The sequence below is a fragment of the Rosa rugosa genome, chromosome 2, assembly GCF_958449725.1.
Source record: "Rosa rugosa chromosome 2, drRosRugo1.1, whole genome shotgun sequence".
In the NCBI taxonomy this organism is placed as follows: Eukaryota; Viridiplantae; Streptophyta; class Magnoliopsida; order Rosales; family Rosaceae; genus Rosa; species Rosa rugosa.
In genome coordinates, this window is record NC_084821.1 from 55,406,907 (window position 1) to 55,420,541 (window position 13,635).

Here is a 13,635-nt window from a genome sequence, read left to right on the forward strand (position 1 = left end):
ACATATACAGGCCTACTGCAAATTAAACTTCAAGTTGATTGGCAATCTAGAATATGTGATGGAAGCATTGTCTGCATTCCCTTGTAATTGTTACAATATGAAAGAGTGGGGCATAATGAGGCCTTACTTTAAACAGGATTAGTGAAGAGACTAAACAAATCTAGCAGACCGATCTAAAGCTTGAGATTTCCACTTTTTTAGATATTCCAATTTCTCTGCTCGTATTCTGCATTTCTTTCTGTCCTAAACATTCTGATCAGAATATCGATGCAAACCATGAAAACCATTTTTCTGTGCTTGTTCTTATTTTCCTTCCTAAGAACCTCAAATACACTAGACTCTATCACTCCAACTCAATTTATTAAAGATGGTCAAACTCTGGTTTCAGCAGGTGGAAGCTATGTACTGGGATTCTTTAGTCCCGGTGAAGTGAAGGGCAGATACTTGGGAATATGGTACACCTTTTCTACTGAGACAGTGGTATGGGTAGCCAACAGAGAAGTACCACTTGATGATTCTTCAGGAGTTTTAAAGGTCACTGATCAGGGAGTTTTAGTCCTTCTCAATAGCTCAAATGGCACTGTATGGTCCTCCAACTTATCAAGAACTGCAGGGAATCCAGTCTCGCAACTCTTGGATTCGGGAAATCTTGTTGTGAAAGATGGAAAAGAAACTAATCCTGACAACTTCTTGTGGCAGAGTTTTGATTATCCTTGTGATACACACCTGCCAGAAATGAAGCTTGGTTGGAATTTAGTTACTGGTTTAGATAGGTATGTCTCGTCTTGGAGGAGCACAGAAGATCCTGCTCAAGGAGACTGTTCACTACGGATGGATACTCATGGTTTCCCACAGATTTTTATTATGAAGGGAGCTAAGATACAGACTAGAGCAGGGACATGGAACGGCGCTGGATTAACTGGATATCAAGGAAAGCCAAATCCAGTAGCAAATTTTGAATTTGTGTTGACTAAGAATGAAGTCTATTATGAGTACACACTCATCAACAGGTCAATGTTTGCAAGATTTGTGTTGAACCCGTATGGCCTTGCACAGTGGTTTACCTGGACAGATTACTCACATAGTTGGGATCCTTTCGTGTCATCCCAAGCAGATCAGTGTGATAATTATGCCTTTTGTGGTGCTAATGCTAGATGTAATGTCAGTAATAAACCTGAATGTGCATGCTTGAAAGGGTTTGTACCAAAATCTTCGAAAGATTGGAACTCAACAAATTGGTCTGAGGGATGTGTTCGGAAGACTCCATTAGCTTGCAGCTCTGCAGATGGCTTCTCAAAGTACAGTAACTTTAAACTGCCAGACACATCTTCTTCCTGGTATGACAAGAGCATGAGCCTTGAGGAATGCCAGGGATTATGTTTGCGAAACTGTTCATGTACTGCATGTGCAAATTTAGATGTCAGGGAAGGTGGAAGTGGCTGCTTGCTTTGGTTTGGGAACCTCAATGACATTAGAGAATTCACCTCTGATTATCAAGACTTCTATATACGGCTGGCTGCTTCAGACCTAGGTAGCTTTTAGACTTTTATCTGAGCTCTCTCTCTCAGTTTTTTACACTTTTATTTGATCTCCTTTTATCGGACTGCTTGAGGCCAGCGATATAGGAGATGGTCTGCTCTAGTGCCTTGTTTTCTTTGGAAAATTATTGGAATTCTATTGATATATAGTCATATTCGACTAAGGTTTTAGTGTTCGTCTGTTTTCTGTTTGGAAATTGGCTGAAATGTGAATTTTGATGGGAGTTCTGAGTCTAACTTTGGCTAATTTCCCAAAATTGTGGAGCATCTCAAGTCTTTAGTTTTTACTTGAGAGGTTTATGTAACTTGAACTTGAACTGAGAAAAAGTGCTATGAAAATTGGAAACTCATTTATATGTTGTGAAAAGTATGTACGAATTGTTAGCTAAAATAAGTGTTTTTCACAGTTCACTGAATTGTAAGATACTGTTCTCAAAATGACATGAAAATTTTGTTTGACTTGTGATATTTCAGATCCTATTGTGAAAAAGAGCAAGTCCAGCAAGAAAAAGCTAGCAGGAATTCTGATCGGCTCATCTGTACTTCTTGTGGGAATTCTAGTAGTTGGGTTTGTTTTGTACAAACGGAAGAGGAAACTCAGAAAGCACGGTGAATTTCTCACACATGGCTCTGATTGTTGTAAATAAATGATTGCAGAAAACTAAAAATAAAAATCCAAGTACTCTGACAATGAAAAATGCAGTATATAATGTGGCTAGAATTTAATTTCATTAGTCTAACTGTCTACATCTAGCTATTCATGCTGAAGAGATCTACTCTTTCAGAAGCCAGAAGAAAGCTGGATTCCAGAAAGGGGGATTACCGTGGAGAAGGCCGGGAAGACTTGGAGTTACCACTATTTGACTTGATCACTATTGCTAATGCCACTAATGACTTTTCAAGCAGCAACAAGCTGGGTGAAGGTGGTTTTGGACCTGTGTACAAGGTAAGGTAACATAAGTTAATGCAACTAAAATGACCTATTTTCTGTTTTAAACATTGATGGACTTTTCTGAATGGTTATCCATAGGGAACTTTGGTTGGAGGAGAGGAAATTGCAGTAAAGAGGCTCTCAAAGAACTCTGGACAGGGATTGAGAGAGTTTAAAAACGAAGTTCTACTGATAGCCAAACTTCAGCATAGGAATCTTGTAAAGCTTCTTGGTTGTTGCATTCAAGAAGATGAAGAAATTTTAGTATATGAATTCATGCCTAACAGAAGCTTGGACTTCTTTATCTTTGGTAGGATCCTCTCTAAACTCGGAACATGCTATCCTCGATTCTTTAATTGTTTCACTAGGATTCAATGTGAAATTTAGATGATTAACATGCTTAATAAGTTGTTCAGATCAAGAAAAACAGAAGTTTCTCTACTGGCCCACGTGCTTCCACATTATTGACGGAATTGCTCGAGGGCTTCTTTATCTCCATCAAGACTCTAGATTAAGAATTATCCATAGGGATATGAAGGCTAGCAATATCTTGCTAGACAATGATATGAACCCAAAGATTTCGGACTTCGGCCTGGCTAAAACATTTGGGGGTGATCAAAGTGAAGACAGTACAAATAGAGTAGTTGGAACACAGTAAGTTAGCTACAATTGTTAATGGTCACGTTTACATTTCTGTTCCTGAAATTCTTTCTAACTGCGATTTTGTTTCGTAGTGGTTATATGGCTCCTGAATATGCAGTAGATGGGACTTTCTCAATGAAATCTGATGTATTTAGCTTTGGAGTTATTATACTAGAGATATTGAGCAGGAAGAAGAACAGGGGATTTTGTCATCCAGATCACCATCTTAACCTTCTTGGACATGTAAGTATATTATTTACTTCGATTGTACAATCCTATAAGCACCTTCGTCCTAGAAATATGGTAACTGCCATATAAAGGTTCAGCAATTGCTTTTTTTCTTATTTCATAGAAGGATAGAAACATGGAATTCATTCTCACTGACATGTGCCTGAATTTGTTTCAAGGCATGGACACTATGGAATCAAAATAATCCTCTGGAAATGGTTGATGTGACGTTATGTGATTCTTGCAACATAACCGAAGTGTTAAGGTGTCTTCATGTGGGCCTGTTATGTGTGCAAGAAGTACCTGAAGATAGACCAAGCATGTCATCTGTGGTTCTAATGTTGGGCAGTGGAGTTAAGTTGCCTTCACCAAAGCAGCCTGGTTTTTACACTGGACGGACTGTGACAGTCCCCGAATCAACATCAACAACGACCGACTTGTTTTCAACAAATATTTGCAGCACAATGTTTCTAGAGGCTCGCTAGAACATCAAAGTTCATCTGCTTATTACCAGAACAATATGAAATCATTCATATTTAAGCAAAAAAGGCACACCACTATCATTTCATGTTGCGGAACAATATGTGTTTGTTAGCTTAGGCTTATCCGAGTAACGGGTGAATAGTGGAAAATGCTAGATTTAATCTAATTAGGTGATAATTTTGTGTTTATTGAGTTGATATTGCAGCACTATTAATATGCATCTATATGTTGATAATTTATTATTTCATATCTTGGTTAACTTTTGGGTTCGAAACTGATCATCAGTTTCTTAATTAATGAAGCTATAGCCTAAACCTGTTGAAGTCATAACAAGCCTAATGTGGATCCTACTGTGCTACTGGTCCTGAGCAGACAGCTCCCTCCATGCATCCCTTCCGGTATATAAGCTGGCACGTTGAGCCCTAAGGGCAAGGGCTGCAAGAAAAGCAATCAATGTTGTATTTTTTAGTTTCGTTGTTATCAGATTAGACAAGCTCCTTTGAATTCCTAGCGATATCTCGTACCACAATTGCATGCTATGGGGAGTATCTCTATGGAGTTTAGGGAGTAAAGACATTTTTAGCTGCTTTTAGAATTGTAGTTTATCTATCGGTTAGTTTAACATTTTAGCTAAATGTACATCATTCTGTTTTCCCAGCAATGTTGTTTCACAACATAGACATGATCAATTATCATTTGCAGTTCAGTTGTATATCGAGAGATAATGCATGCTTCGATCACTTGAGTTTTATGCATTTAGTTCCATGTCTCACATAATCTACCGTAACATATTTGATCATTTGATTTTGAGTTAGTTTATTAATAGCATTTTATCAACCTATTGATCATTGAGTGTTAAATTCTTATAAAGTAACAATGGAACTTATTGAGAAAAAAATTGCCATCTATATTGAGATTTTGGGAGAAACTTAATTAACATCAGCCATGAAAAGACTTTCATCTTCCTTTTTCCTTCACAATCCCACAACACTCTTCATCTACTTTTAACTCTTCATCTTTCAAGTCAGACGACAACGGCAGCAAGTAGAATATGAAGGAAGATTTTAATTTAGGTTTGGGTTTTTTGGGCTGTTTGGGCTTTTAGATTTTAATTTGTTTTTTTAGTTATTATCCCATTCATGTCTTAATTCTAATATGAATTTTTGACTTTGAGAGACTTGTCCCTCCAGAAGATTATAGAAGTATGACAACCCATAATTTAAAAAAAAAAAAAAAAAAAAAAAAGGGCAAAAGCGTCATTTAATTCGGGCTCGAATGAACAGTGCGACGCTCTTTAGATGTATGTATCGAATGAACAGTGCAACGCCCTTTAGATGTATGTATAATATGTTTCACGATAAAAAAAATAAAGCTATCTTAAGCTCCAAGTTTGACTGTTTATTCTCATATTTTTTTGGACACTTCATCAAAATCTAGACCTACTTAGATACAAAAGAGAAATTTTCTTAACATGTTAATACAATTTTAGCAGTGATAAGCTTCTGAAATTATCATCTCAATGTGGAGAATAAGATTCTCTATTCACATCTCTTTGTATTTTGGGTGTTTTTGTGTCTCTCTTGTTTGTCTTTCTCGTATTTTGTGTATCTATGTATATTCTTCTTCTAAAAGTAGAAGGTGTTTGAATCCTAACTCACTTTATAATTTATATAAGTTGGTGTTTCTCATTTTCAGTGTTTGTAAGTTATAACTTTAAAATTCTAATCGTTACCCTTAATTAAAAAGTTAAATAAAAAAAGCTATTAAAGTTAATACAAAATCAAACATATCTAGCTCCTTTACAGTGAGCAAGTCATGAATTTCATAAAATAGGCATCAATTATTCTAAGGGCATCTCCAACAGACTAGTTAAATTCAAATTTTAACTATATATAACTATTTTTAAAACAAAATTCAACTCCAACAGACTAGCTATAGCTAAGTTAAATTTAGCTTTAGCTAAATTGGCTAGTTATATTTAGCTAGAGAATCATGCATAGCTAAAACAAAAGTTATATTTCTCTCTCTTCTTTTGTCCACATGTCAGTTTATGATTCGATAAAATATAGTATATTATTTATAAATAGCAACTATTGCTGGAGCAATATTGTTAAATCAATAACTATATTTCACAATTTTAACTAAATTTAACTAAAAAATAATTCCTACTGTTGGAGATGCTCTAACTTATCTACTTCTTCTATCATTCTGGGGATTCCTCCAATTGGGCAAAGTGAAAACAGTGTCCTTTGGAGAAATGGTAATCTGGGTTGATGCCAAAACTCTAGAAAACCCCTCGTTGAGTAAAAATGTCTGGACCCTGATGTGGGAAAAAACCCACAACCCTTTCTAGCAGTTTATGGTGATGGGTTTGTTATAGGCGACACTGAGTTTATGAGAATTGCCATGGAAACTTAATCTAATATACTACTTGTTTGGCTCCAATTTTGCTGCAGCTGGTCAACAGTCTCTTTTCTGCGCGGGCGTGCCAGCACCGTTCGGGTGCGGTCGTCGGGGGTGTCCCTTGACCTGACTTCTTTAGAGCGATTGTGGACGAGGAGAGCACCAACCTTGTCGTGGGATTCTTTGTGCCTCATGGTGAGGACTTTGCTGAAGTTTCTTCTTGTTCACAAGTCGATACTCAATATTGCAGATTGAGCATAGCGAAATCACCGAGAAGTATTGAGATCTTGCTAAAGCGTGACTTTAGCTTGGCTGGGTTGCTAGGGCGTTACCCTTGCTTGGCTGGTTCTGTAACCGTTGTGGTCGCGGCACTACCGTCGGCTCCCGAGGAGACTAGGACAAATGTACGTTGACAGAGGGTTCGGTGACACTAACAGTCGGCTCCCGTGGAGACTGGGACTGGAGTGTGGTCACCTGTGAGAGGAAGAGGGTTGTTTGCTCCTGAGAGGCTCGGGTAATCGTAGAGATTAGTTGATGAATTGGCTGTCTTGTTGTCTTTTTGCGAGGGCGTTACCCTTGCTTGGCTGGTTCCGTAACCGTTGTGGTCGTGGTACTACAATCGGCTCCCGAGGAGACTAAGACCGAAGCACTTTGACAGAGGGTTTGGTGGCACTGACAGTCGGCTTCTGAGAAGACTAGGACTAGGAGTGTGATCACCGGTAAGAGAAAGAGAAGGAGAGGAGTTGCTCTTAGAGAGGTTTGCTCTAGAGAGACTTAGATCATCTTAGAGATGTATTGATGAGTGAATTGTGTTGTTGATGTTTGATGTGTTTGTTGATTTGTTGTAGCCTCTATATATAGGCTACCAAGCCATAGTTGTTGGCCTTAAACAAATCGTGATGGGTTAGGTTTGAGCACTTAAAACACTAATGGAATGTTAGGTTTAAGCACTTAAAACACTAATGGAATGTTAGGTTTAAGCACTTAAAACACTAATGGAATGTGTTAGGTTTAAATAATTTTCTGCTCCCTTATTCCTTCAATCATATCTCTACCAAGAATTCAGATTTTGCCTTCGACTTCTTCATATGAAATGATCCACCATGAGTGTAGATTACTGTGGTAAAATTTCAGAATTTATTTCCATGTGGTTGGGCCGGAAATGCTGCTGGACATCTTACAGGTCCAGTTTTCCAGTTTTGCTTCTGCAGAAAATTGGACTGATTGTTTGAAGGCTTTCTACTCAAAACAAGCTCTTGCACTCTTCATAAGAAATGATTCTTAGGATGTCTAGAATGAATCTGGAAAGTTTCAACTCATTTGGATTTCGGATGGTTAGTCTGCCACCCCTCATTTCTTATCTAGCTCGCTTTCTCCTAGCCGAAATAGGAAAATATGCTAAAGTTGACTTTTCATTTCCATGCTTCCATCATTTCATTTTCTTGCAGCTCGCATAATCTTCATAATTCTGCAAGTAGGCTTTATTTAGCCTCTAAATAATATATTTCGAACTTGTCGACAATATATAGCTTGAGCCACTGATATTGGCTCAATTTCTGCAAGATACGCCTTGTCAGGCCAAAATGTTCATTTTTGGTTCAAACCGAAACTAAAATTCCTTACTACAAGTATTCTAACAAGAATCAAAATTCTTGGTTGGACAAATTCTCATCATATCAACAGAAAACACTTCTTGACAACTTGGTAAATTGTTCCTTGTATTGCTCCACATTACCAGTCTGACTCATTCGAGCCAAGGCTGCCTGGTAATCAACAATGTTATATCCACTAATGAGTGGAAATTTGAACATGACGTAAGAGGAAGGAATCAACACACACCGGAACTCATTTTCTGTTATTCATATCACGTGCTTTCCAGTTCTTCTGAACCCGGTTTGGCCCAGTGATCCAATCTTTATTGGGCTAAGTTGTTTGCTTAAGCATTGGGCTGAGCTGCAACACTAGGTCCCCATAGTTTGGACCATATTACTCCTCTATTGCTTCACTGCTGGGCACAAAGTTATATATGTTACAGGGCTTTTGAACTATAACAGTTACCCATTATGCAATGTGTGTTTGGGAATTTGAGTTGGGAACAATATTCATAGTTCTCAATGAAGTTCAAAGCTTTATGGCAAACCCATTTCAACCGTGGGATGCTGCTTTGGGAATTTGATTCACAAATTTTGAACCGAAAGCCTGAGGTAAGAAACTGATTGGTAGCTTTGGAAGCATGGGATCTTGTTATTGTTGCTTCCTTGGCTTCGGCTTCGGATTCTTATAAATTTGTAGGGAGCAAGTTGAAGTTTTGAAGGTTGGTTTTCAATTTCAGATGTCAAGGGACAGTCTTTAATTTTTATTTCTTTTTATATTTAGGATAATCAAGGAGAGAAAGCAATGTGACACAAGTGTGGAAGGAAGTTAGGGAGTCTGAACTTGTTCGCCCCTTTGATCAATTTTGTCAATGTGTTATTTTCTCATATTTTTCATATGCAAGAATCAATCAAGATGTAATATGACAAAGTCAACTAATTCTAGGTACACACAAACCTTTAGTCTGAGTTTTGTAGGTGATGAAGCCTAACTGAAATTGCATTGTTATTATATTTATATACTGCATATGAAATTTATACGAGTTTGAACTGAGCTAATGATAGATACTAGTTAACTTTAAGCTCATTTTTTTCATAAGAATGAATCTTGACAGATGTAGTTATGAACTTATGATGAATCCCTGCACAGGAAGTTGAGCTTCCGTGATGGTGGATCTCCGATTCTTTGTGCTTGGTGAGGCAATATCCTCACCGAAAGATGTCAATTTCCTGAGATATTGTCATATGAGGTTCTTGGAAAATTTGTAAAGCTTGTCGGCAATCCACTTATGGTATGTTTAGATCAATTTTATAATCAGCCGTGAAATTCATCAAGCCTACTTCTTTTGAACAGCATAACTATTAGTTTATGAGTTTCTTTCTACCAAATTTTTAAAACCAAGTGTATAGATGAATTTGATTGCAAATGCAGCTCCGGAGGAGGTGGGGTCTTTCTATAATCAGCTGCCTTCTAGTTTCATTGGGCGTGTACAGCATGTCTGTTAGTTTATGAGTTTCTTGCACTCTAAGTCTTTTTTCTGTTTAAACCAGTATGTCATTCAAGAAACCCAACTCTATCAAGTATCAAATATTCAAATATCATTATACTAGCCCCTTAAGAAAAGACACTTGAAAAGAGACAAACAGGCAGATAGACATATACAGGCATACTGCATATTAAACTTCAAGTTGATTGGCAGTCTAATCTGTGATAGAAGCATTGTCTGCATTCAAGAAAATGGATAAACCAGGTTTGGCATTTTCCTTTGTAATGGTTACATTATGAAAGAGTGGGGCCTAATGATGCCTTACTTTAAACAGGATTAGTGGAGAGACTAAACAAATCTAGCAGACCGATCTAAAGCTTGAGATTTCCATTTTTTTAGATATTCCAATTTCTCTGCTTGTATTCTGCATTTCTTTCTGTCCTAAGCATTCTGATCAGAACATCGATGCAAACCATGAAAACCCTTTTTGTGTGCTTGTTCTTATTTTCCTTCCTAAGAACCTCAAATACACTAGACTCTATCACTCCAACTCAATTTATTAAAGATGGTCAAACTCTGGTTTCAGCAGGTGGAAGCTATGAACTGGGATTCTTTAGTCCCGGTAAAGTGAAAGGCAGATACTTGGGAATATGGTACACCTTTTCTACTGAGACAGTTGTATGGGTAGCGAACAGAGAAATACCACTTAATGATTCTTTAGGAGTTTTAAAGGTCACTGATCAGGGAGTTTTAGTCCTTCTCAATAGCTCAAATGGCACTGTATGGTCATCCAATTCATCAAGAACCGCAGGGAATCCAGTCTCACAACTCTTGGATTCGGGAAATCTTGTTGTGAAAGATGGAAATGAAACTAATCCTGATAACTTCTTGTGGCAGAGTTTTGATTATCCTTGTGATACACGCCTGCCAGAAATGAAGCTTGGTTGGAATTTAGTTACTGGTTTAGATAGGTATGTCTCGTCTTGGAGGAGCACAGAAGATCCTGCTCAAGGAGAGTTTTCGCTACGGATGGATACTCATGGTTTCCCACAGATTTTTATTATGAAGGGAGCTAAGATACTGACTAGAGCAGGGACATGGAACGGCGTTGAATTAACTGGATATCAAGGAAAGCCAAATCCAGTAGCGGTTTTTGAGTTTGTGTTGACTAAGGATGAAGTCTATTATGAGTACACACTTCTCAACCGGTCAATGTTTGCAAGATATGTATTAAACCCATATGGCATTGCACAGTGGCTTACTTGGACAGACCACTCACGTAGTTGGGAACCTTTCATCTCAACTCAGGCAGATCAGTGTGAAAACTATGCCTATTGTGGTGCTAATGCTAGATGTAATGTCAGTAATAAACCTGAATGTACATGCTTGAAAGGGTTTGTACCAAAATCTCCGAAAGATTGGAACTCGACAAATTGGTCTGGGGGATGTGTTCGGGAGACTCCATTAGCTTGCAGCTCTACAGATGGCTTCTCAAAGTACAGTAACTTTAAATTGCCAGACACATCTTCTTCCTGGTATGACAAGAGCATGACCCTCAAGGAGTGCCAGGGATTATGTTTGGGAAACTGTTCATGTTCTGCATATGCAAATTTAGATGTCAGGGAAGGTGGAAGTGGCTGCTTGCTTTGGTTTGGGAACCTCAATGACATTAGAGAATTCACCTCTGATTCTCAAGACCTCTTTATACGGCTGGCTGCATCAGACCTAGGTAGCTTTTAAACTTTTATCTGATCTCTCTCGCTTTCTCTCTTCCTTTTATTTTTTTTTTCTTTTATTTATTTATTTAAGACTTTTATCTGATCTCTCTTTTATCTGGCTGCTTCAGGCCAGCCAGATAGGAAACTGCTGTTCTAGTGCCTTGTTTTCTATGAAAAATTACTGTATTTCTATTGAGATTTTTTCATATTCAACTAAGCTTTACGTGTTTGTCTGCGTTCTGTTTGGAAACTTGCCTGAAATGTAAATTTTGATGGGAGTTCTGAGTCTAACTTTGGCTAATTCCCAAAATTGTGGAACCTCTTTAAGTCTTTATGTTTTCCTTGATAGGTTTATTTAACTTGAACTTGAACTGAGAATAAGTGCTATCAAAATTGGAAATTCATTTATATGTTGTGAATAGTTTGTAGGAAGTGTTAGCTAAATTGAGTGATTTAGTCACAGTTAACTGAAATGTAAGATACTGTTCTCAAAATGACATGAAAATTTTGTTTGACTTGTGATATTTCAGATCCTATTGTGAGAAAGAGCAAGTCCAGCAAGAAAAAGCTAGCAGGAATTCTGATCGGCTCATCTGTATTTCTTGTGGGAATGCTAATAGTTGGGTTCATTTTGTATAAACGGAAGAGGAAACTCAGAAAGCAAGGTGAGTTTCTCACACATTGGCTCCGGTTGTTAAAAATAAATTATTGTAGAAAATTCGAAACTCAAAATCCAAGTACTCTGACTATGAAAAATGCATTACATAAGGTGGTTAAAATTTAATTTCATTAGTTCAATTGTCTACATCTTGTTATTCATGCTGAAAAACTTTACTCTTTCAGGAGCCAGAAGAAAGCTGGATTGCAGAAGGGAGGATTACCGTGGAGAAGACAGGGAAGACTTGGAGTTGCCACTATTTGACTTGACCACTATTGCTAATGCCACTAATGACTTTTCAAGCAGCAACAAGCTGGGTGAAGGTGGTTTTGGACCTGTGTACAAGGTAAGTAACAGAAGTTGATGCAAGTAAAGTGAGCTATTTTCTGATATCAACATTGATGGACTTTTCTGAATGGTTGTCCATAGGGAACATTGATTGGAGGAGAGGAAATTGCAGTAAAGAGGCTCTCAAAAAATTCTGGACAGGGATTGAGAGAGTTCAAAAACGAAGTTCTACTGATAGCCAAACTTCAGCATCGGAATCTTGTAAAGCTTCTTGGTTGTTGCATTCAAGAAGATGAAGAAATTCTAGTATATGAATACATGCCTAACAGAAGCTTGGACTTCTTTATATTTGGTAGGATCCTCTCTAAGCTCAGGACATGCCTTTTTAGTCATACCATCTTTCATCCTTAATTTGTTGCACTAGGATTCAATGTGGAATTAACATGCTTTATAAGTTGTTCAGATCAAGAAAGACAGAAGTTGCTCGACTGGCCCACATGCTTCCATATTATTGAGGGAATTGCTCGAGGGCTTCTTTATCTCCATCAAGACTCTAGATTAAGAATTATCCATAGAGATATGAAGGCTAGCAATATCTTGCTGGACAATGATATGAACCCAAAGATTTCAGACTTCGGCCTGGCTAAAACATTTGGGGGTGATCAAAGTGAAGACAGTACAAATAGAGTGGTGGGAACATAGTAAGTCTGCTAGACTTGTATATGGTCACATTTTTATTTTTATTTCTATTTCTCATATTCTTTCTCACTTCAATTTTTGTTTCATAGTGGTTATATGGCTCCTGAATATGCAGTAGATGGAACTTTCTCAATGAAATCCGATGTATTTAGCTTTGGAGTTGTACTGCTAGAGATATTGAGCAGGAAGAAGAACAGGGGATTTTGTCATCCAGATCACCATCTTAACCTTCTTGGACATGTAAGTATATTATTTATTTCGATTGTGCAATCCTATAAGCACCTTCCCTATATATGGCAATATGGCACATTTCAAATTAGAGGCTATCCGACAAATGCTTATTTACATAAAGAGAGAAACATGGAGTTCATCCTACTAACATGTTCTTCGTTTTGTTCAAAGGCATGGACACTATGGACTCAAAATAATCCTCTGGAACTGGTTGATGTGACGTTATGTGATTCTTGCAACACATCCGGAGTGTTGAGATGTCTTCATGTGGGCCTGTTATGTGTGCAAGAAGCACCTGAAGATAGACCAAGCATGTCATCTGTGGTTCTAATGTTGGGAAGTGAAATTAAGTTGCCTACGCCAAAAGAGCCTGGTTTTTACACTGGACGGACCGTTCCAGTTCCTGAATCAACATCAACGACAAGTGACTTGTGCTCAGTAAATAGTTTCAGCACAATGTTATTAGAATCTCGCTAGCAGGTTATCACAGTTGTTGTGCTTGTTAATTTCTCAGAATGATATGAAATCATTCATATTTAAGCAAAAAAAGGCACACTGATATTATTTCATGTCGTGGAACGTCAAATGTGTTTGATAGCTCGACTTGAAGTCTTAACCTTGTAGATTTAATCTACTTAGGTGACAAGCCTAAAGTGGATCCTAATGGTGAAAAAGAAAAAAAAAAGAATTATGTTAAAAAATAAAAAGAAAAAGAAAAAGAAAAAGAACCTGTAGAC

General features: G+C 37.6%; 1 protein-coding gene across 1 annotated transcript; it reads left to right on the forward strand.

The window, feature by feature from the left end:
• The first annotated feature begins 115 nt into the window (after positions 1-115).
• On the forward strand, positions 116-13,467 carry LOC133731061 (uncharacterized). The gene is made up of 15 exons (XM_062158529.1): positions 116-1,531; positions 2,013-2,147; positions 2,324-2,484; positions 2,569-2,779; positions 2,886-3,123; positions 3,204-3,354; positions 3,519-3,819; positions 9,250-9,314; positions 9,704-11,033; positions 11,553-11,687; positions 11,866-12,026; positions 12,110-12,320; positions 12,432-12,669; positions 12,757-12,907; positions 13,070-13,467. Exons 1-15 carry the CDS (start codon positions 268-270, stop codon positions 13,373-13,375), a joined length of 5,058 nt encoding a protein of 1,685 aa, XP_062014513.1. The 5' UTR covers positions 116-267; the 3' UTR covers positions 13,376-13,467.
• The last annotated feature ends 168 nt before the right edge of the window (positions 13,468-13,635 follow it).